The 24,041-nt window shown below is 46.4% G+C and overlaps 1 protein-coding gene across 5 annotated transcripts in view; it reads left to right on the forward strand.

Moving 5' to 3' along the window:
• UVRAG (UV radiation resistance associated) overlaps window positions 1-11,464 on the forward strand; it is a 92,753-nt gene extending 81,289 nt beyond the window's left edge. For all 5 annotated transcript variants that reach the window (XM_068692730.1, XM_068692402.1, XM_068692641.1 and 2 more), the window contains one exon: window positions 9,355-11,464. In XM_068692730.1, the coding sequence (XP_068548831.1) occupies window positions 9,355-10,057 (703 nt within the window). In that variant the 3' untranslated portion in view covers window positions 10,058-11,464. The remainder of the gene's footprint in view (window positions 1-9,354) is intronic.
• The last annotated feature ends 12,577 nt before the right edge of the window (window positions 11,465-24,041 follow it).

Genomic DNA, 24,041 nt, shown 5'->3' on the forward strand with positions numbered 1-24,041 from the left:
AGCAACTAAAATCCTATGGGATTTCATTGTGCCACTGCACTTCCCAGCTCTTATTTCTGAGTTGCTCTTCAACTTTATCCTTCATCCCTTGTATAGAAATGCTGATTAATAGGAGCTAATTTGGTTTATGAATCATTTCCTTTGACTGGGAGGATAGTTTTGGCAAAGGAAAACAGAGGAGGAGAAAAATCATCATCTTTGACTAATACTGTAAAAAAAAAAAAAAAAGTGTTGTCTAATAGAAATTCAGCTAGCAAAACAGTGGAAGTAAGCAGGCCCAAAAAAAAATGAACCTCAGTCCTTGCATGGTTTTTACCATCAGTAATTTGAGCTGAAAATATTCTCACTACTTTTCTTATCCCCTAGGAAGATGTGTAAAGCAAAGCTTTCTTCATCAGGAAGATGAGTGTGTGTGTGATATACATCGCTGTGATGTACAAATCCTTAGATGCTGTGTGGTCCCCTAAACAAATCCAAAAATGAAGGGCTAGAATACCTAAACTGTGCCTTCTGGCACACGTGTGGGCACTCATCTGTGGGGTGGGAGAAGTACAGGTGGTAAATGTCTCCTTCAGTCCTGAATAAGCAGAGCTGTGATGTCTCTGGGATGTGTTAAATGGACAAAACATTCACAGTGTAGGTACCTGTTCTTCCCTTCTGGTGTACCCTAGCCTGGAAAACTGTTAATGGAAGCTTTAGTTAGGCATTAGGGCTTTTGCCTTCATACAAGCAGGGTTGTTTTTTTCTCCCTGTTAGGTGAGACGCCGTCATTAGCAAGACAAAATACGTTTTTGGTGGGACGATATTTCAAAACGTGCAGGAATATTAAGCATCGGTCTCCGGGAATATCGCCTTCCCTCCTTGCCCCCATATGAATGTCTATGCCTCATTTCCTTCTCACCTCCAAGCCTTGCATGCACAGTTGTTCATTTGTAACTTTTTTTTTTAAGGCTGATGATCCTAAACAAGGCTTCTTAGTGCTTCCTAATAATACAAATGGAAATGAGCCTTTACAGGGAGTCTAGCTCAGGGGGAAAACTGGCCAGGCTTTCATAATCGGGCATTGCAGTTGAGCCCCATACGTAGCGGAGTACAGATGCCCACTGTCTCGTGAATAATATCTGCTTACATATATTTAAGCAAGCATAAAAGCCACCAGCTGTTAAAATGAAGATTGGAAGGGATTTTTCGTTTGCAGGCTACAGTAGGTGAGTAATCCAATCCCCTCTGCCACAGACCGTAGTCAGCAAAGTATTTCCAGGTTATCCTTCATTTGCAGGAGGGGAGAGCAGGAGCACATGAGGTAGTGATGAGTTTTTCTTATTTACAAATTCGTTTGCACGGACTAACTTTGTTTTCTGTCGCTCAGTTGCTGGTCTTCATCTTCACTTTCCTGTGTTACCGCTGCAGAGGGTTTTTGCTGAACTGCTGTCAAATCACAATCTGGTAAACACCAGCACTCAGGTTGTACTTAGTTTCTCTTTCAGCAGGACATACTCATCATTTTTGCTTTTCTCTGGAGACATCTGTGTTTCTTTGCAGCCTGGAGCGGAATTGAATCCCCTAGATAATTGGGGTAACCCAAATCCTTAGTTATTTCAGGCTTAACCTCCTTCTCTGATAAGTATCAGTTTAGATCTGAGTACAAAGGAGTTTCTTCACTCCTCCAGATCATAAAATAGAAATAAACAAACAAAAATCCCCACAACTTCAGTGGATGAGCCTACTATTTCCTTTCTACCAGAGCAAATTTGGCAGTTGTCTTTTACAATCCCTGCCCCAGGCTTTCATGAACTCGGTTGTTCTTCCTGGAGCCCTGGGGCAGCCCTTGGCCCCGCTGCCGATCCGGGGAGCCTGGAGCCTTTTATCAAGGTTTAATTGCGTTGCTGCTGGTTCCCTCTGCCTGGTGAGATTTGTGTTGTTTTGGTTTCTCAGGCACGACGCTGAAATGATTAATACATGTTTTCACATCCCAACTTGCATGATTTATTGCGTCAAGCTTGCAGGTCTACAAGCTCTGCTTCCCTCTTCATGTCTCTCCTGGCACCTATATTCTGCTGTGTTTACTTTCCTTTCCCTTTACCCCTACTGCAAAATATTATTTGTATTGTATGTAGATGAAATCAAGAAGAAAATCAAGCATGTTGGTTCCCACACATCCTGTTATGGAGGCTACAGAAGTGCAAAAACTCATATTTCAGGTATCAGGGCTGGCTGTTGACTTGCTTTTAAGGTAAAAGATAATGAACCAGAGTTGTTAATTTAGACTATCCCAGTTGTGGTGCCCAGAATCTTTTTCTTTTGGGGAATAATTCTTCCCATGCCCAGTTCCTTAGTCGTGGGGTCTCACCAGCTTGCAGAAAAACACTCACTTTTAAGACCAGCTTTTGCTAATGCAAAAGGCTCTGTGCAGTCTGTCTCTGAAAATCTCTCTCGAGCATTTTCCAGCTATTGAGAGCCTAAATCTTTGCTTAGACTGCACGTTTTGAACTCGAACATCAGTTTATTCCTTTCTGCATGTTCAGATTTATCTTTCACAAGTCTTTGGATCATGCTTGCATTAAATCAGGAGACTTTCAGCTTTTTCTGGTCTTCAGCTTAATTCAATTTACTCTAACTTTGAGGGTTAGTATTTGTGGTTATTAGTAGCAATTACAGAGCATGCTGCAAATTTGAGCTGTCCAGTGAGCAGGTATTTTCCTAGTGAATAAATTAATAAGCTTATCTAATGAAGGCAATTACACACATTCCTTTAGAAATTCACATCTGTAGTCAGGAGATGTCTTTTGGAGCCCTCATTAAAAAAGCTATACCCCAAAATACTTGTTATGCCAAGGCTTAATCATCATTAAATTTGAGTTTTGGAGGTATCTCTTGATTCATATACTGCTAGATTCAAGAGGAGGCTAAAACTTAATGTTTGAGTTAAGCAAACTCTGGTAGCTTAATTTATGATGATTTTTTTCATGGGGGAAAAAAAATGCGTGTCAGAATTTCTCAGCTGCCAAAAGACGCAGTTTCACCTTAACTTCGCATTGGCAGCCTCCCCTTGCAGCCCTGTCACTATTGTGCATTATTTAAGCCGTAATCTCTAAGAAGGTGAGAAACTATTATTGCTTTTTAGCACAGTTGACACGATATTGGCTCGGAGCTGCGCTTGGAGCTTCAAACATTTCAGATGGCTATAAACCAACTTAAACACCTTCATTTAGTGTTCTTACTGCCATGAGGTCATAGTTTGCAACAAAAAAGATCAAATGGTGTTTAAGTTATTTTTTTGAAAGTATTCTCATACCAAAGAGCTGTAGCTGTGGATTTTGGCTCTTGGCCAGACAATCAAGATTTAGTATTTTGACCAGCTGTGATCCAGTAATGTTCCTCCGAGGAAACATTTTGTGGGGAGGAAAAGATACATATTTGAGCCTGTGAATTGTGTTCTGTCTCTCAGAGTGCTTTACAGTTTCTCCGTGCCCGTTGCAGACAGATTAAATAATCGCAAGTGAATCTGACCGAAGGAACTTTCTTTTTATCAAACCTGCAAACAGATTACAACGGGAATCTGTTCTCTAGGAAAAATAACTTCAGAAATGTTCATGTCCTCTTTCAATTACTTTGTGCTTACAGCAAAGGGTTTGTGTTTTGCACCTCAGGTTGGAAGTATCCCCGAATGGACTGACTATTTTAAGTGAAAATGAATATTTTGGGGAGAAGGCAGCTTATTTGTAGTTATGTTGCCTTGCAGCTGCAGTTAGACCACGTATGAATTGGTGTCCTCGATTTGGATTCAGTTGAAACACTGAGGCTGGTGATGATGTAATTCTCTTATCTGTAATGTCCAATAAATCTGAGTTTCCCTTCCTTTTTTGTTTTTAATTTAGGAATCCTGCGTCCTAAGAGCAGTTCAGAATACTTGTGTACGTAACTTGCTCTAGTCTGATCCAACTTGATGACTTAAAGCCATTAAGGCCTGATGACAGTTCATCAAACCAGGTTTTTATACTCCACTGGTCGCAGGCTGTTCCTTTTTGGACAGGTGTCCACATCTGTTTGCCGTCTCACAAGTTCAACCACGTAATTGTGGCTGGAAGCTGAACCAGCTCACCCCAAGTAATTCAGGTCAAGGTAGTGCCTTAGAGTAAAGGCCTGCACTCCTGCATGCCAAAATTTTTCCACTAGTGAGGTTTCCTTATAGTCTCTAAAGTTTCAGGGCAATTGGATGTTAGTTTTTTAGCATGACGTGTTTTTTCTTACTTGTTCCATGAGCCGTGAAGCTGATAAAGAATCTCCTTCTCTGGGCTCTGCCTTGATGCAGTGCTGTGAGTTCTGGTAACGATGCAGCCTTTTCCTTGGGGAAAATGCAGACCAGCTAAAGACTCTCCATCAGCTGCTCATTTTTGTAAAATTTAATAGCAACCTCCTATTTCTGAGCTCTGTGCTTCTCTGTGAACATTTCTTCTGATTCTAAACCTCAGTTTGACATCTCATTCTCACCTGGGGGAAGGCGAGGGAACGGGTTAAGATCCCTTGACTTAAATACTTGATCCCCTCTAGCTAAAAACTGTTTATTTTTTTACTTTACTTGCCTGCAAATATGATTATTGTTCTATTTTAAAGCACACAGAGAGCTGTGCAGCTTACCAGCCTTGCCTTCTAGATGTTCATCACGCAGCCCAAGCTGGTTGCCCCGTGGACAAGAAGAGGCACCTGGAGAGGGTGACAGTGCCATAAACAGCTCGCAGGGTGGTGTTGCCCACCCTTCTTTCCAGTGCTTGCACTTTTTCTTTCTACCCAGTGATTTGGAAGAAGTCTAGGCAATGAACTCTTTAAGTGGCTGGTCTCCAAAGTCCTCCACGCACATTTATTTTTATCTACATGCTGCGGCTAGTATTTGATAAGCAGTTAAGCCATTCTGCTGACATCATTCCCACTCTCCCAGCTTTGGGCTGTTATCCCCATATTTATTCCTGACTGAAGCAAAGCCCATCCCAGTCACATTGGCAGCAATGAATGCTTCCAGAAATCTGCCTGCATATGTCTCCAGCAGCTTAAAACCTGATCTTGCAGGCTGAAGTAAGGCCCTTTTTAATCACGTGTAGTTTAAGGAGCCTGGCTGTGAGTGCTCTTTGTTTTAATTCATTAGTTTGAACGCTTGCATGATAAATGAAGATGATTCCTGCTGCATTGCCCTACGGGGCAGCCCTTCTGTGCTCTATTAAAGAACTGGGAAGTTATTTTGTAAACGAGGGAGATTAGCTCTGCATTGCTGCTACATTTAGTCTGTTGGATCACTTAGTGTAGATCATTCTGCCAGTTCAACTTACGAAGGAAGGGAAGATTTTTTTGGCTGCGGGACTAAAGAGGTATTGTTCAGATACACATAACGTGTTAGCTTGAGTAGCCTTGTCATAACAAGTTCTTTAAAACCTCTCCTGGTCCCACACGCTAATTAATGTCTCACCCTTTTACCCACAAGGCCTAGATTTACAAAGGAATTTAGGAATGTTTCTTTTTCGGAGGAACTTAAATTTACATGCCCACCAGAACGATTTATTAAGCTGCTTCTCTCAAGCTAATTAGACACCACGGGTTTTCATGCTGGTCTACAGGGACGCTTAAATTGCTGCTGCTACTGCACCTTCATAGAAGAGTTGCTGTTGTGCCTAAGCTGGACTGATCAGCACTTGCTGAAGGTAATTTGGGGTTTGCCAAGCAGTCAGTCCTGTGCCATACTTTTTGACATGAGTATTTTTGTCCTTTAAAGAGTCATTTTTGACCTTTAAAGAGTCTAGTGTAAGAGAAATGCCTTCGAGCAAGTTTAAAGCACAGTTCAGTGCATCAAACAGAGCAGTGGCAGATATTCATCTATTCGTCACTCATATAGCAAAAGCTTTGCTTTAGTTTTGATGTTTCCAAGAATTACTTATATTTTGTATGATAGTTTGGCTCTGCAGCTTCAGGAGCTAGGATTAAATTTAGGACTGCTTTCTGCTCTTCTCTCCCTACATGACCTCCTCATCCACGATGGCTTTTAGGCTTTTTAGATCACCCTGCAGCACAAAACATGAGCTATATTCAGCAGGAGGACCCACCACAAACATATCTGTAAGCTGCTGGTCAGGTCACTGTGGTTGTCATGAGACTTGTCTGGACCCTTTTCTGCCTGCTTACATCTCAGGCAAGAACTTTTATCACTAAAATACCATGAAAAGAGTCGATATCCTTATGACTATTCTGAGAAACATACATCTGTACTTAAATTCACAGCGCACAGTTGAAATTCTTCCAGGATTAGGTTTTGATCTCTTAAACGCCTGTCCCAGGGCTGTGGATGGTTGAATAAATTTCAGAAAAATGGCAGACTTTCCCATAAGCCTTTCTCATTGTTGTGCCTGAATCAGGACATAAGAAGCTGTCACTGCTGCAGATCTGAGGCTTTGGCATCAAAATCTTCCTGCAGAGGACAGAGGATCTTGTAAGTTCTGCACCTGTCTTATAGACTGGTCCAGCTCTCGCTGCTGAAGTCCCTTGGTGAATCTGGACCCAAACCGCCAACAGAAAAATTAACAAGATTAAGCTGTTCTGCATGAAAAAAAGTTAGCCCATTTTGTTTGTACAACGTGAATTATTCTGGCTGCTCCTCGTCTTCTATTTCAAGTGTGTGGTTTGTTCCCCTGGGATCTGCAGCCCTCCTGGGTTCCAGTTCAATAGGAATAAAGTCCTGATTGATTCATCCCTGGCATCTTGATAGAAACCAAGCACAGTGGTGGCGTTATTGTTGTTGCAGGGGGTGTTGTACTGGAATTGGATTTGAAAACAGCCCATTTCTCTTGGAAGAAGAAAACAATAAATGTCCTTTAAGTTTGAAGAGTAGCTTGTATGAGAAAGGCTTCCCCTTGATTCCCCACCTCCTTTTTTTGAAATGCATCCCTGCTCAGCATTTTAAACGGTGCTAGGAATAAAGACAACAGGTTTTCTAACCTAAAACACTCAACTGAGCATGTAACCCACCTCTCCTCTTTGCCTGTCTCCTTCTGAGTCCCCACCATGATCCCAGGCTGTGCTTTGGGCTCGGTTTTGTAGGGAGAGCAGAAAGAGGGAAGCCTTCCCTGCCCAGTTCCACAAGGTGCAGCCTTGTTTCTACTCACCCAGGTGTGAGGTGCATTTTGCAACATCTCTTCAGTAAGACATCACAGCATTGCAGGTAGGAGGGAGGTAATTCAGCTCACTATGTCTCTGTCTGGAGTGAATTCTGGAATCAGCAGAGCCTTAGTTATCTTGTACTGAAAAACTTAATGAATAGTGGCCTGTAGTAATCAGATACCACTGGTCTTTGAGGAAATCATTCACATAAAAGAAGGATGATTCACCCTTTGACCCAAAAATGCATCTTGAATATGGTCTGGCTTTATGAATCTCGGAATTTGTGGATCGTGGATTCTGGGAGTAAATCCCTGAAAGTTACCATTTGATAGTAAAGACTGCAGTCACTTGATAGAGCAAAAGACTTACTGCATTTTGCTATTAAAATTGGAAATGTGCTTCTCTCTTTTCTTCCATGTGCTCTTTCTTAAGGAAGATTCAGCAAGCCTGGAGGAAATGTGGACAAAGCTAAGGCTTGAGATAAACAGAATCCGATCAAATTTGTAATGCTGAGTGCTCATTTCTGAGCCAAGGCTGAAAGGACAAAGCTGGAGGAAGGGAGGGGAAAGCAAAGCATCCCTGCTATACATCTGCAGTGCACATTGCCTAAGCAGAGCTTGCAGGTGCCCTGCCTCAGATTTTTGGTTGTCATATTTATTTGTAAGATGTCTTATTTATTTGTAAAATGACATAATGGTTGATTGAGCAGGGGTTGGATCAAGTATTTAAAAGCCACGTATAAAAGTCTCTGGTCAGAAAGGGACTGAGGGCTAATCCCTGAGACTGCTTAGGAGCATCTGTGCCACATGCTGCTTTTTGTCTGAGCATCTCCATGCTCTGAACCTTTGCAGACAGAGCTGTGAATGTTGTTAGTTTGCGTTTTAAAGGCCAAACTGCAGCTGCAATCCAAGAAGAAGGCTGTTGGGTTTGCTGCTGGCTGCATGTTGGGTGCTTATCTCTCTCCTCCACTGTCTGCAACTGTAAATTCTGACGAGCAGCCTTTCCTGAAGGTAATTGGGGTGGTTAGAGGAGAAGAGCGAGCCCGACACGTGTTTTAAGGGGCAGCCTGGGAGGAAGTGAGATGGGAAAGGAAATTAAAGAGCAGCAGTACCGCAAGCAGCCCTCCCGTGGGGACGCTTATTTTTCACAGAGGGACCTTTTGCAATCTAGCTTATCCTATTTACAAGTGGAGGAAAAAGACTGGGATGGAAAAGGATCCACACGAGGGGCTATTCATAACCGCCGTTACAGGATTTTTCCCTGCAAGACAAATCCCAAAATGTATCAGGCGTTGAGTAGAGGAAGAGTTCCTCTGAAACGAAGCTAATGAAGGAGACTTGCACTGACAGCAGTTGAATTGTGGTTGTGTATTCTGAAGGTTAGTAATAGCTGTGTTAAAATAGGGAAGGAAAACGAACTGGGCACTTAATACACAACATATAGTTTGCATACGGGGTGGTGATTATATTTGGGTAAGGATTAAACCTCACCGAACACGCCCCAGATGATGTAAAGCGGATGTTCCCAATTACAGACCCCGAGACAGCGTTAGCGGTCTGGGGAAACGGTCTGAAACTGTAAAACTGAACTTGTTAAATTGAAGCTTGATTACTTCGTCTTCCTCAAGAAGCGGAGGTTGACAGTTGTCCAAAAAAGCTTCGGAACGGTTGGCACAGAAAAAGCAAAAGATCTGGCAAAAATCATCCCCTGCAAAATAGCCAAGTTAGCGTGGCTTTTCTCCTTTGTGCAGCTGTCGGGGAAAGTCCAGTGTTGGAAGGAAGTTGTTCGTAGAGGATTCAACCATTATTACTCACTTTTTGAGGAGTTTATGATGGCCCAGCACAGGCCATAAATACATAAATACATGGTCAACAGTAATAATTCATAAAGTGCAGCTTGGTCCTATAAAATGGTGTTAACAGTCCGAATTAGCATAATGTGGTGGTTTCTTGGGTGATTGACTCTTCAACCATGGAGTTCTGTAAATGTTCCCCGCACGGTCTTGCCGGCTTTCAGTAAAGCTGTCCTCTGGGGTGTCTTCTGCAGTTCATACGGCATTAAACACGTTTGGGGTTTTAGCACTTCAGGATACAAGTGGTTGGCCAAACGGAGCTCGGGGTTGGGATAAAATAATTGCTCCAGCCTTTGGTGAAACATCTGCGCTGCTCGCGAGCACGCCTGACGGCTCTGATTTATCCTTCCCTTCCTTTGTAGTGATCGACACCATACATCCAGTGCAATTCCTGTTCCAAAGAGACAGAGCTCCAGCTTCGGCAGGTTGGACGTCGGCTTTTCCAGCGGGCTTCCTTCTCCGGATAAAGGACTCCGAAAACGAGCCAGCACGGGAAACGAGAGACTGCAGCACAAGACTCCTCCTCCTAGTTACAACTCCGCTTTAACTCAGCCCGTAGCCATCGCAGCCCAGGTGGGAGAGCCGGATAAAAAACCTGCCTCCATACCTTCCTCCTTCGATACCTCTGCGGACTCCTCGAAAGGGCTCGCCAAGGAAGGAGAGGACTCGTGCGGCGGTTTGAACGGGGAAAACGGGAGCCTAACCGGTAGCCAAGACCGGCAGGAATCTTTCGTAGGACATCCTAGTGCAATAAACGGGGCGTTGCTGCCCGCTGAGTGTGCCGGCACCGCCAGCAGCGAGCAGCCTCGCGAGTTTCGGCCCCCGCTCGGCCCCGTTCTCTGCTGCACCGTGGAGCAAGCGGAGGAGATAATGGGGATGGAAGCGACGGGCTTCAGCCCGGGAGATCAGCTCGAAGACTTTAACTCCATCCCGGTGGAGCACGCCGTGGCGGTGGAGTGTGACGAACAAGTCCTCGGGGAGTTTGAGGAGTTCTCTCGAAGGATCTATGCACTGAACGAAAACATGTCCAGCTTCCGCAGACCGCGGAAAAGTTCGGACAAGTGAGCTTGGACAAGGGGGAGGGGTTGAGAGCAGACGTTGGGGTGGAATCAGTGATCTGGAATAGAGATAAAATTGCACTTATTCTTTATATTAATTATATATATTAAAAAAAAAAGAAAAAACCTTAAAGCTATTCCTATGGTGTTAGAAAAAATGACTTGTTACTGAGCACGATAACACAGGATCACGGTATATTCACAGCCCAGGTAAATTTTGATTCTTCCAGTCCTCTTATGTCTGGTATTTATAATTTGTTGCTGTTTTTTTTTTTTTTTTTTTTAAGGCAATGGAGTCCATTTCTAAATGCTTTCCTGGAAAAAAAAAAAAAAAACAAGTGCTGATCAGGCCCTCCTATGAATATTTGTTTCATTGATTATTATTTAGAGCTAAATTTATTTTTGCCGTTTCAGAAGGAAAAAAGTTAATTTAAAATTACAATTATGGTAAGACCTCTTTATGTTTTCCTATGTCCTCCTGTGTTTGCACCCATGGGTCTTCAGCTGGCAGTGGTGAAACCTTGCCCAAGAGCTGAGCACCTGGGGGATTTCTGCACTTCCTTGTGCAAGAATCAGCTTTATTCTTTCCTCCACTCTCACTATTTCTGCCAGCAGAGCCCTTGAGGGCTAAATCTCCTTAAGGTTTCTCCCAAAAGCTGTGGCCGTTCCCTTGGGGGTTGGAGTGCCCTGATCCTCAGCACCCACCACAGGCCCTGGGCTTCCAGGCCCTGTGCAAATATCTTCGAAAAATAAAAAATAAAAATAAAAACCAAAAACCCAGATGGAAAACACAGCACTTTGGAATTAGGTGAACTTGGGGAATCGCTCCACCCTCTGCAGAAAGGGAGGCGCTTCCCATTATTCCTCAAAATTAATATCCTCCTAACTCTACCATATGTGCTTTCAAGGAGGAATCTTCCTGCTGGAGGTGTGGGTTGGTGTCAGCTCGTTTCCCCCCGGCACGTGTGTTCAGCTGCACTAACGGGAAAGCAAATTGCAGCCTGCTTTGTGATTCCTGGTATTTGTTTGAGTTTGGATTTCATTGCTCTTGCTTTCTATATTGTATACCCAAGAATTTGGGCTCGGTCATGAGCTCAGAAATATTAAAAAAACAAATATATAGCAGAATAAAAAACACTTCATCACTGGCTTTTTTTTTTTTTTTTTTACCTCCCTAGTCTCTGCTTTCTTTTTGAACCAGCGACCTGGTCTTTCTCCTAACTGCACCGTAAGGCTAGCCGAAATTAACTCCTCAAAACATGGCTGTGTATAATCTCAACTATCTGTTGTCGAACCAAGATGTGTATGTGAGAACCAGTATCCATAATAGCACTGCTCTAGAGTATGCATTCTCCAGGTAACACCTTAATGATTGTATTAAAGCTCTATTCACACTTCTTCTGTTAGCTCTTAACAGCTCTGTCTGCAGTTGAGTTATTGCATTGAGCCTTTCTACGGTTGATTCCTGATTGAACATGATTCCAGTTTGGGCATGAATTTGGGCACGTTTGTGATTATCGTCTCATGAGAGGAGACTTTTCTGTTCTAGCCTCATGCAAAGTCCCTGGAGGAAGCCCTGCAGCGGCGCTGAGCACTGCCATCATCTTTGTAGGGAGCTTTCCCTGTGCTTTGATGTAGGGAGAGCCAGAAAGGAAATGCTTGAACCAAGCACAGCACATTTCATTGAGGTGAGCAGAAGCTGTTCTGTCCCGTAACTCGATCTCTTCTGAGAGCAGAACAATTTTAGGCAAAATGCAGCATTGAGGGGTAAAACCTGGCACACGAAAACAGCACAGGACGGGCTTGGGCACGCTGCTTTTCCTCCGGTTGTGTGCGGCGGTGACTTTCCAAAGCAACCCAAAGAGCAGCGGCAAAGTCGCGATGCCTCCTAGGCAGACACGGGGCGTCTCGGTGCAATTAAGCAACCCGTGTAATTAGGTTTGTAGAGCATCAGCCAGACTCGGGCTTCTTCTCACTAGCTGCACGTTTTCTCAGGTGGCACCCAACCAAATGAAGTTGAGTTCCCTTGTGTTGCCGTCCCTGTGTGAGCCCTGTCACTCTTAATGTGTCACACAACAGTTGGCTTTTTTTTCTTTTCTGTGATTTTTCCTTTCCCCCCCATAAATTATTTGACCATAGCATAGTGGGAGGGAAACAACAAGCGTCGACTGAAGGTGAGATGATTTATCACAGCGTGCTTTAAACTGGCAAGAGCCTCTCGGTTCCTGCACAGCTGTGACACTGTTAAATGTCTGCAAAGGGAGCACACATTTCATTGCAATCTTTTCCCCTCGCTAGGAATTCCTGAGATTTTTGAGAATATTAGTTTTGGAAGATCATATCCCACTCTATTTTTATAGCAAGCACAACAGCGTCAGCTTATCCTTGCTTGGCCAGGTATTTAAAACAAGCGAAAACAAAATATCCCGTAGTAAATGACACATTAAAACTATGTTGGTAATTGCGGGAAAGCTCATCTGTATTTATAAAATAAAACTGATTAGTATCTCTCAGAAGTTGTGCGTCTTCTCTTGGTGGCTCCTCGCTGTTTGTTTTCTCTACGAGCCTGATTTCAACCTCTCAGTCCTCCCAGCCCCCTCGCCTAAACCCTTTGGCTTGCCGTTCAGCAAGCCCCTATTGATCCAAACGTGAATATTTGGGCAAGGAGCCTTGCTGGAAGACCCGACTGCCTCGCTGGCTCCGTTTCACACGAGAAGGTGCAGCGGTTGTTTGTCTCCATCGTCCAAAAAGATGGCACGCAGCTGGAAAAACAGCCACGGCCGGCACTGGGGCTGGGAGGCAGCTGGGTCCCTCCAGCTGCGTTCCCTCCTTGGGGAGGCATCACTGCTCAGATGGTACCTTCTGCATCGGTAGCATCTGCTCCTTCCCTTCCCTTCCCTTCCCTTCCCTTCCCTTCCCAAGCAGCCAAAGAAGTTATTTCTCCTTCGGTTATGTCCTAATCTATGTCCAAGAAGGCTGTAACGTGCCAACGAGCACATCAGCTCCTGCGAGATTTCATTGCTGGTTTGTTTATCAACTTATTTTGTAGAAAGCAACACCATTTTACATTTTGTTTTACCTTTTCCAATTTTAAAAAAGGAGGCTCAGGGGTGACCTTATCGCTCTCTACAGGTACCTTAAAGGAGGCTGTAGTGAGGTGGGGGTTGGCCTGTTCTCCCACGTGCCTGGTGACAGGACGAGGGGGAATGGGCTAAAGTTGCGCCAGGAGAGTTTTAGGTTAGATGTTAGGAAGAACTTCTTTACTGAAAGGGTTGTTAGACACTGGAACAGACTGCCCAGGGAGGTGGTGGAGTCACCATCCCTGGATGTCTTCAAAAGACGTTTAGATGTAGAGCTTAGGGATATGGTTTAGTGGGGACTGTTAGCGTTAGGTCAGAGGTTGGACTCGATGACCTTGAGGTCTCTTCCAACCTAGAAATTGATCCTGTGATTCTGTTATACCAGCTCTGATAGATAAACCTAACCCACTACCCACCAAAAAAATAGAAATAAATAATCACAATAGTCGCTTTCTGGGGGATCACAGAGGATTCACTGATGCAGCTCCGTTAAGCAAAGCACTTGAGAAACTTACACAGACTCTGATATTGCGCTCTGATATCAGAGAGCTGATATTGCTCTCTGATATTGCACATTTTTTGGTGTCTGTTTATAAAAAGTGTCTGCAGGACGGTGTTTGTTCCTCTGGTCTTGCTTTCAGGAGGCTGCCTCATGATCTGAGACCACAAAAAGCCTCGGTGGACTTTGGGGATGTCTCCTGGGGTGTCTCCTGTTTGGCTGAAGGGCAGGGGGGCATCTCCAAAACTGGGAGATCCCCACGTGTGGGGTGAGGCCCTGAGTCATTCTGCTCCGTGGGCCTTCTGTTGGAGGGGTATGGAAGGTCCCTGCAACGCCTCCTGTTTCCACTCCCCATCCACATTTACCACAACTGGGTGGGTCTAGGGCTGGTCTGAGTCTTCAGGCTGGTCATATCCAACCTGTTACGCTGTGTGGGCTGTGAATTTTAGCTAGATTTGTCAGTTTAAGCCTCAAGAGCCTCGAGTGCTGGGTTCAGCTTTGGGCCCCTCACTCCCAGAAGGACATCGAGGCCCTGGAGCGTGGCCAGAGAAGGGCTCCGAAGCTGGGGAAGGGCCTGGGACACAAGTCCTGTGAGGAGCGGCTGAGGGACCTGGGGGGGTTTGGGCTGGAGAAGAGGAGGCTCAGGGCAGAGCTTATTGCTCTCTGCAACTGCCTGAAAGGAAGGGGTGGGGAGCTGGGGGGCGGCCTCTGCTCACAGGGAACCAGGGCCAGGAGCAGAGGGAACGGCCTCGAGTTGTGCCAGGGGAGGCTCAGGTTGGCAATGAGGAGACATTTCTGCTCAGCAAGAGCGGTCAGGCCTTGGGACGGGTTGCCCAGGGAGGTGGGGGAGTCCCCGTCCCTGGGGGTGTTCAAGGAGAGGTTGGACGTGGTGCTTGGGGACAGGGCTTGGTGGGGACATTGGTGGTAGGGGGACAGTTGGAGCAGGTGATCTTGGAGGGCTCTTCCAACCTTAATGATTCTGTGATTCTAAGAGAGGTGTGGAAGCCCTTTATAGCACCGCAGGTTGCAAGGAGGAGACAAGAACCACTCGGAGCATTAACTCAGGCAGCTGAAAACTCTTCTCTGCAGCCACAGCAGCTCGTTGTTGAACTCCCAGTTGAGTTTGAGCTCATTCAGCCCTATTCCTGCTGCACCTTTTTCCTGGTTGTAACATCCAACCTTTGGGTTTCATGCCCTTCACCTACCAGAGGGAGCCCTCCTTTGGAAGATCCCAAAAATGGTTTGCCAATTTGGGGTTGAATTCGTCCCGGGTGAGAAGTCCAGGGTGCTGTCAGCTTGGCTGGGAAGTGCAGACGGCCTGAGGGGGAAGCTCTAATCCTCCTTGATGTTCGATGATATCAGGCGCTGGAGGACATGGGCTGATCACCCCAGGCTGATCACCCCATTTTTTGTGCTTTTTGGCTGAGCATCTCTGCAAGCAGCAGCCTCAGCCACTGCTATGATTTGCAGGCAAGTAAAACAGACACCAGCAAGGTCTCCCAAAGCAAAGACAACCCGAGGCTTTTCATACACTGTCCTCCAGAGAAAACCAAAGTAAATAGGTCAGTGGCTCTAGCCTGAGCCAATATCCCCAACTTTTGGGGCTCCTCATGGTCCTGAACATCTGCAGGGAAGAGAAGAGGCTGCAAACCCCATCCTTCACCTTGATAAACATGCTGCAGCCTCCCAGCTGAGTGCATGGGCAAAGCCAACGTTCCCTGCTTCCTTCAAGCAAATAAAGGTCTGATCCTGCTTCCAGCCTCCCAGCGAGGCTGGGGGTTTTGGGAGAGAGAGGGGAGGTGAAGGAAATTTGGGTTGGAGGCTCCAATCCCATGTCCTTTGGTTGCAGAAACCAAACCTGAGCTTCTTGTCTCCAGGTTGCTTCTCCCTCCAGCTAACCGTAACCGGCTGTGCAGCCTCCACGGGAAGGATTTAGGAGGAAATCTCAAGGAATTGTGGTGCAATTAATGAGGGAGAACATAACGAGCAGCACAGTTAATGGGGAGAACACCAAAGAAGGAGCTGACGTGGGAACTTTAGTGAAACATTTGTTTTTGGAGAAATTATATAGCAAAATCAGAGGAATGACTTGAAAATCCAGACTCTGGTGTGCAACCAGGACATTAATTTTCTGGTTTTTGGTCCCCTGAGCATCCCCTGGTGGGATCCCTGTGCTCACCCCCATGGCAGCACCACCCCTCCTGCAGCAGGAGCCCCCCATGCTGCCTCCCTGCACGTAATTCATCCATTTATCCTCTTGCATGCTTTCCCATGCACCTCTCCTCTGGCACCCCATGCCCCAAAATAAATTCCCGTGCATCTTGAGCCCAGGGCCAGGGAGCAAGGGATGTCTTGGATGGGTCTCCTGATTTCTTCCTGGGGCTGTGGGATCCCAAAATGACACAAGTGGTGATTTAGATGCGTTCAAATGGAGGGATTTGGCCTCCCAAAGTGTATCTGACTGGTCCTGGCCTCTTGTGGCAGCCTCTCATGAAGCATCCCCAGCCAGGTGAAGTGGGAGAAGGCTCTGGGGAGAGGAGGAGGGGGCTCATCTCTAGGCTGCAGTAGGTTCGTTCAGTCCTGGCTGTTGTATTTGCACAGGGAAAAAAAATAAATCAAGGCCGTGCTGGTCTATATCTGGCCAATTTCAGTCTGGAGTTCCTGACAGGTGACCCCAGGGTACGGTTGCATGCTCTCAGTGCTTATTTTTGACATCGTAATCCAAATTGACGTTCGGTGCTTGAATATACAATAAGTTCATTACAGCTAAACCCTCCGGCTCAGGGATTTCCTGTTGGTAAGTCTCGGAAAATCAGGATTCCCAGTGGTATCGGGCTGAAAACGCTCGCAGATAAAATTCAAGTTAGCGAGTTATGCCAAAATGTTTTGGGAGCCGAAGCGGAGCTGCGTTTTCTGCCCGGCACGGCGATGCTTTCCCCTTCCTCCTTGCTTGGGCCTGGAGATGGAGGCCCCTGCCCTGCACAGCTCCCAGATGGGGTCTCAGCATTGCTCCCGAGAGCAGCTCATTAAAAAACATCCATGATCCTATTAAAAAACAGAGGAGGAATCCACGATCCTATGGCCAAGCACGTGTCTGAGTGTGTTTCTGGAGCCTAAACTGCTGCCTCTCAGCCCATTTTCTAAGGAGCAAGGGAAAAATCCACACTGTGTGCGAGGGAAACAGCCTCAATAAGCTGATTTATCGAGATCTATAAGATATATATAAGATATATAAGATATATATAAGATATAAAAGACTTATAAGGCTTGAGATGCGCACGTTAGCGCCGTCAGCGGGTTGCATCCCCCACATTTCCCCATCCATATGAGGGTTGCAACACAGCAGTGCTGCTGCCCAGGCCCTTGACCTGCCGGTTAATAAGCTGTTATGATGAGGTGAGAGCTTGGCTTGGTTTTATCCGTGCCCATCTGGCACACGGACAGCATCTCCTCCACCTTCACCTCCTCCCCGCGATGAAACCGATGCCCCGCACAGATACCATGCTCTCTGCCCGATGGGTCTCAGCTGGGGTTTTCAAATGACCGGTGGAATTTGAGGCTGTTTTTTTTTTTTTATTTTTTTTTTTCCCATAAGATGAGTGGAGACTTTTTAGAGTCCCAAAGGGAAGCATGAAGTGGCTCCTCTTGGGAGCTGAGTGGCAGGAGATGAGCAGGGAACTTCCCTGAGGCTGTTGCAAATACAGAGATGCATCTGCTGCAAAGCATGAGCAAGGCAGGATGCACAAGGATGGGAAATAATTCCTACCTTCCTTGGGAAGGTGTTAGCAGTCAGGAGTTTCAGGTCCACGTAGTGAAAAGTTGTGCAGGAGCATCCCGGGAGGAGACAAGGAAAAATTAGGTTTGGAAACAGTGAGCCCCAATGAGAGCTCCTTTAGCTGAGAAAAGAGATGTGGCAGTGAGGATTAAGAAATGTGTGCACACAACAAATTTCAACCTTGTATATTTTAGAAAAAAAATAAAAATAAATCAGAACTGTTGAAGAAGAGAGTATCAGCAAAGTTGATCCAAGACCATAATCCCTGCTCCTGGAGGGTCTGAGAAGAGGTAGCATCATCCAAAATTTTTTGGATGATGCTAGCCATTATCCAAAAAAACATTTTCAGTTTGACCTGAGGTTGCTCAGGGCTTTGTCAGGAGGGTTTTGAAGATCTTCAGGGCTTGAGATACCATGACCTGTTCCCCTGTTCCTGCCTCAGCAATGTAGGGTGGTCTTTAGAGGCTCCCAAACTCCTTTCCAGCTCGGTGTTTTTGTTCCTCTAAATCACACGTATCCGCAATTCCCCCAGAATTCAATAAAAAAAGCTTAGGAAAAAGGAAAAAGGTTGCTATTCTTTCCTCCCCTGGTGGTCTTTAAGTTTTACACATCTTAAACCCAATTAACTCGCTAGTCACTGGAAGTGTAGCATCCTCTGTGGCTCCTGTGAGAAGAGCGTGCTAAAAGCAGGATTATCACTTGCAAGAGCAGCACAACGGCACGAGAACAAACACAGTGAATTTCCTGCTGGAGCACGGGACCTTCTGGGGAGGATGAGCTCTGAGCTCTGCAAAAAGAACCATCAAGGACTTGGAAAGTTCCTTGCCCACAGGATCTGGGGAGTAGGAGAGGGGTCGGTGGGTAGAGAGTCCTGCAAAGCGTGCTCTTTAGAAATGCCGTGGAGGGAACAGAGACCTGCCCAACCTGGGGGCTTGGAGCTCCCCTGTCTGCTCTGTCTTTGGTGACTTGGTCCTGGGGAGCTGGAGCCTCCATCTAACATGCCCCATGTGTTGATCTTACTGGTTGGTGTTGGTCTTACTGGTTTTTGTTGGTCTTACTGGTTGTTGGTGGCCATAGGGGTGGAAAACCAAGGGTGAGCATCCACCCCGTAGCATTCCTCAGAGCATTCCTCTGAGGACCACCACCCACACACCTCGAGGACCTCCTCATCTCCCGGGGGGTGCATTTTGAGCACTCAGCTCTATTTTGAACGTGGGAAGACAGAGCCAAGTTTTCTGGCTGGTGCCACAGCGCTGGGGTGACGGGCTGCGGGGAGAGGGACGGGATGGAAAGAGCAACTTGGGTCGGCTCCATCGTGTTTCCACGGGTGCTCGGTTTATAAATAGTTTGGGTCAACCCTGTGCCTCGTGCTCTGACGCTTTTGCAAGGCTGAAGGCGCGGTGGGTTTTATACTTAGAAAGTTTCCTTTGCTGGCTGCCCCCGGCTCCCTGCCTGCCAGGAAAGTCCAGCACCAGAGTCAAGGAGGTGCCTGGCTGGATTAACCAGGAGCTGCCACCAGCACCAAGGAGCCAGCAAAGCCGCAAGAGTCCTGGGTGAGGGCTGGTCCTCAAACGAGGGAGAAGATGGGAGCAGGGCTTGTCCCTTGCCTGTCCACACTCAGCAATGGGGAACCAAGATGGGACGCATTGCAAAAATGCTTAAATATATGGTAATTAGCTGCAGAGTCAGCAAAGCACACAGAGACATCTTCCTCCGCTGAAAACAAATAATTTTCACCTGCCATCCTTGTGCATTTCTCTGCTGAGCTGATGGGCACTGCAGCACCCAGCTGCCAGAAGCTGGGCTGGGGGCACGAGGTTCTCCAAGAGCTTTCTTTTAGGGTTTTTGGGGTGTTGAGCAGCCAACGCACTTTGTGCCATCATCCAGGTGAAACACACATCTTGGAAGCCATCTCCTGAGGATGGGTGAGGACGTTGAAGCTGGAGGGAGTGCTCGCTTGTGGGGATGTTTGCACTGCAGGTCGCTAGAGTTTTTGAACTGTTCTCTCTGGGCTCCAGTTAGAGATGAGGAGGAGGAGAAAGCCTAAACAAGGTAAATCTTGATCTGAAAGCTTTATTTCTCCTTGCAGCCATAGGATTTTGGGAGGAGCAGCACAAAGAGCCATCCCCCCAGAGCTGTGTACCTAGCCAGACCTAGAAGGATTTATTTTCCCTCTTCCTCCAGAACAATGCTGTGACCCCACGACTCAGACAGCTCCCCAAAACAGCCCCCAAATCCTGATGTAGGCAATGGACAGGCAGAACCAGACAGGGCTTGACAGTGCACACATTTACCTAAAGCAGCAACGCTTCTCATTTCTCTATCTGAACGGCATGAGAGCTGGAAACACTTGGAAAAAAAATCATCATTTTGGGGAGATTCACACCACTCGCTTGTGAGTGGAATCAACCTTTTTGCAGGTGCTGTAGTCCAAGCGAGAGCACAAGCTGAAACTTTCCTGGAAGTCCAAAGGCTTTGTGTATCCTCTCCACAAATCACAGCAGATGAGATAATTGTGTTGATCCGGTGACTCTTACTCTTCTGTGCTAATTGTGTGATGGCTGGGTGTGATTTCTTACCATCCACCAAGTCTTCCTTGAATTTATTCAGGTTTGGGGGGGAAAGGAGAGAAACCACTTGACTTTCCTCAAACCAGCTGATACACCAAGACCAGATTTTTTCATTTTTTTTTTTCAAGCCTAGCAGGCTTTGTCTAGAGACAAAGTATATGGGAGAGAGGTGGATCTTTCTCTGCCTCCATAGCTCAAAGATAGTGGGGTTGATCTTCTGCTTTGGGGTGCATCTACATCTGGGGTGCATCTCCATTTGTAGATGTCACCAGACTTAGGCAGGGAGCCATCGATGTGCTGGAGGGCATGGGTGAGACTCAGGGGGCCCTGGAGAAATGGGCTGGCAGGATCCTGCATATTCCACCTCCTGCCTTTCCTCCTTCAAAAGCAACAGAATAACGCACTTAGCAAGGAGATGAGGCTCTCAAGCCAACCTGAGCCTGGGATTATTCCTCTTAAATGATGAAGGGAGAAAGCAAAACTTGCAAGTCCCATGTTCATGTTTGTGTTCTGCCCCAGAGCTCCTCTCTATTAACTCTCCCCATACAGCAGTGCCATAGAATCACAGAATCATTAAGGTTGGAAAAGCCCTCCAAGATCATCTGGTCCAACCATCATCCTACCACCAATGTCACCCACTAAACCATGACCATCTCAGGAGCCTTTTGGTCAAGATCCATCAGAGATATCCAGCAGGGAAGTTTTCCAGGGATGTGGGTGCTCAGAATCAACAGCAGCGAGGCAGGGTGTGTTATGTCCAAAAACCAGGACAAGCACGTGTACCAGGGCCACTGCTAAAATTTGGAGCAAGCTGTGGGGGGTTTCCAGCTTCCTCCACCCTGCCAAGATGCTGCAGAGGGGTCAGCCGGAGCGGCCGTGTTGCTGAAGCACCCAGGTTGCCTTTCCAGTGCCAGCCCAAATAAAGAGCTTGGCCACTTCTCTGCCTTGGCTGTTGGCTCTGAGACCCCTCTGGGGATGGTGCTGGTGCCAGCTCGCTCTGCCCACGGTGCCGGGGCTGGAGAACACCTCCTCGGGCTGAAGAAGTGAAAAACGACAGCAATTTCCTGCCCGCGCCAACCAGGCAGAAACGTTCTCCCATGAAGTTTTATGAGGCTGCGGGTCTTGGAAAAGTATGAAAGGCAGAAAGGGCTGATGGGCGGAGAGGGAAAAATTGATTGAAAGGAAATTAATGTTGTTGAGTCCTCGTGGAAATGTTAGAATCCCCCCCCCAAAGACCCAGCAAGGCAGTAAAACCTCACTGAACCCAACACTGCAGGTTTGCTGAACCCATCACAGAGACAAAATGATGCTAAAAATGTGCAGAAGCATGGACAAACAAAGCACAGACATGAAATAGGTGGGCAGGAGAAGCTGGGAGTTGGTGTCACCTGCCCTTATGCTATAAAGTGTGTGCTGTAGCCATGGGCTGAGTCTTCTTCCAGCAGTGGGAGGCATCAGGACTTGTTTTTTCCAACCCTGACCCCAATTCCAGAGTCCTGTCCCTGTGCTCCAGACCCAAAACAGCAGGTCTTGGCTTGCCTTGGCCTCGAGACACCAGCTGCTTCCCATGGACACAACATCCTCTTGCAAGAGCCAACAGGGAAAGACCCACACTGGGGGTGGCTTTCGGGTCCTTGTTTTGCTCCTTGCTGCTGGGAAGCCCAAGCAGAAATGCAAGAGAAAAGGGAAAAGAGAAAAAAAATGCAGAAAGGGGAAAAGAAAAAAAAAAGTTTTATTTTGCATGTTGTTTTGGGTATTTGTTGCATTCAACTCTTCAAAATGCTGTTAAATTTATATTGACTGTAGCCATGCAATTTTTTTTTTTTTTTTTTTTTTTTTTTTCAGAATCTAAAGAATGGCATTTAGGAATAACCACCTTTTTTTCTTTAATTATGTTTCACTCAGAAATTACTGACTTCTGATAGGAAAATAATGCTTTTACGGAAAATATTGCTCATAAATCAGCCTCTCATTACTAACCTCATCGCTGATGCTGGTGATATTTCTCAGACAACATCCCTACATCTTGAACTCCTTTTCCCTCTGGATCCCCACGTGCTGCTTGGGGATCTCTCTGCCTTAGAGATGGGGAAAACAAGACAAAAAGATGGGTTTGGCCTGGCAGCGGAGAGGTTTTTACACCTGAACGAGTTGCTTGAGGCTCCCTTTATCACCACCCGCCACCAACAGACACTGCTGTTCACTTCACCCTAACACAGATGATTCAAGAGGTGGGACCACCAGCTTCAATTTGTTTATGCAGTGTTTGTGATGGACACCTAAAAGAGGAGGAGAGATGGAGTAGATACAGCCGTGCATCTATTTGAGTATTTCTTAACTTCACGTGCCAGATATAAATATCTAAATACTCACAGGCTCTTTCCTGTGCTTGTCCGTGATGATGGATGGATAGATAACCTTTCTCCATAAAAATACACACAGTTAAGGGTAAATTTTTCATTGTCATCTCTAGCTTGTGTTTAACAATTTCTTTTCCTCCTCCATTTTATTTTTTTTCCTGGAATATTGTTGTGGGTGGAAAAACCCGACCTGTGTCTAACATAATATTCTTGGATTTTTTTTTTTTTGAGTAATGGCACTGTTATTGTACAACCTCCAGCAAGAACAATTTGCAAAGTGTTGCAAACTTTTCAAAATGACCTGACAACAGCTCTCCAGCCAAAGTGGTTTTGCAGGGATCTGTTCCAGCACCACGGGAAGGAGGGAGGCAAAAAGGCACCGGGGGGCTGTGCGAGCTCTGCTTTTGCTTCGAGTTTGTAATGTTGGTAAAGGGGCTGCAGAGCTGATGCTGTAACCCTCAGTGAGAGAAACCATTCCTTTTGGGGAAAGAGAGGCTCAATGCTGCTGGAAGTGCCAAAATCTGGAGATACAAGGTCGCCGTTAGGGTTATCTCAAGTATTTGTACTAACCCATGGCCAGGTGTGTGCAGAGCAGGGGTTGAACCTGGAGTGGGCAGACTTGTGCTCAGACCTTGCAAGGGCCCTACAGACAAGAAGGTGGTCACAAAAAATGTAGATGTTGATGCTTCTTTCATGGGCATGCTGTTTCTCCTCTGGCTTTAATATAAAAGAGATTAGATATAAGGAGGAAAATCTTTAGTATGAGGGCGCTGAGGCCCTGGCCCAGGCTGCCCAGAGGAGCTGGGGGTGCCCCAGCCCTGGCAGTGCCCAAGTGCTGGATGGGGTTGGGGGCAGCCTGGGCTGGGGTAGGGGGTCCTGGCCATGGCAGGGAGTGGAATTAGATGGGCTTTAATGTCCCTTCCAACCCCCAAGGCTGTGTGAGCAACACCCCCTTGCTCCCCACCAGACCCCGCAAGAGGCAGTCGATCTCCTGCCCAGGTCCCCTTGCGATGAGCCCTTCCTCCTCTGTGCTAGCAGGCTCCTCTCGTTCCTTTCCTCTGGAAGCAGTAAAGCTGGCTCGAACCGTTATTAAAATAATAGAGGGACCCCAGAGGATCTTTAACCAGGAGATCTTTAATAATTACTACCTCCTAGACTCTTGCTACTCCGTTTGAACCAGGGTTTCTCATGCTATCTGAGTCCTGGAGCAGAGCTCAAGCCCGTTCCCACAGGGCTGTGAGTGCCATGTGACTTAATTGTCCTCGATATTTTTCTGGTCACGTCAAGGGCTTCCTTGGAAATGTTATATAGCTGAGAAAGAGTTTATTATTTGCTGTCAGGGGGCAAATAACACCAGGGCATCTCTGAAGACGTCTATAACATATCTGCGTAATGTGAAGGTTAAAATAAATCAGTAAAAAGAGTCGCTCTCCTGAGGGCAATATACTGTAAAATATTTCATCAGAAGGCCTGGATAGTATTGCGCTTGTAATTAATCTTCCTGGTAATAGCACGGCTTGTTTTCTCCTGCCATGTTATCTTGCTCAGTGTCTATGCCGGCCGCTAGATGTCGGGGAAAACCCTCTTGGCATCGGATTGCCAGCAAGTTTCTCCCAGTGCTGGAGGTTGCAGGGTTATTTGTGGGGATTTTTTTGAGGTCCATGAAGATGCCCAGTGCATCTGGGAAGCGGAGGTGCCTCGGCTTCT

The sequence above is a fragment of the Anas acuta genome, chromosome 1 (genome assembly GCF_963932015.1).
Source record: "Anas acuta chromosome 1, bAnaAcu1.1, whole genome shotgun sequence".
In the NCBI taxonomy this organism is placed as follows: Eukaryota; Metazoa; Chordata; class Aves; order Anseriformes; family Anatidae; genus Anas; species Anas acuta.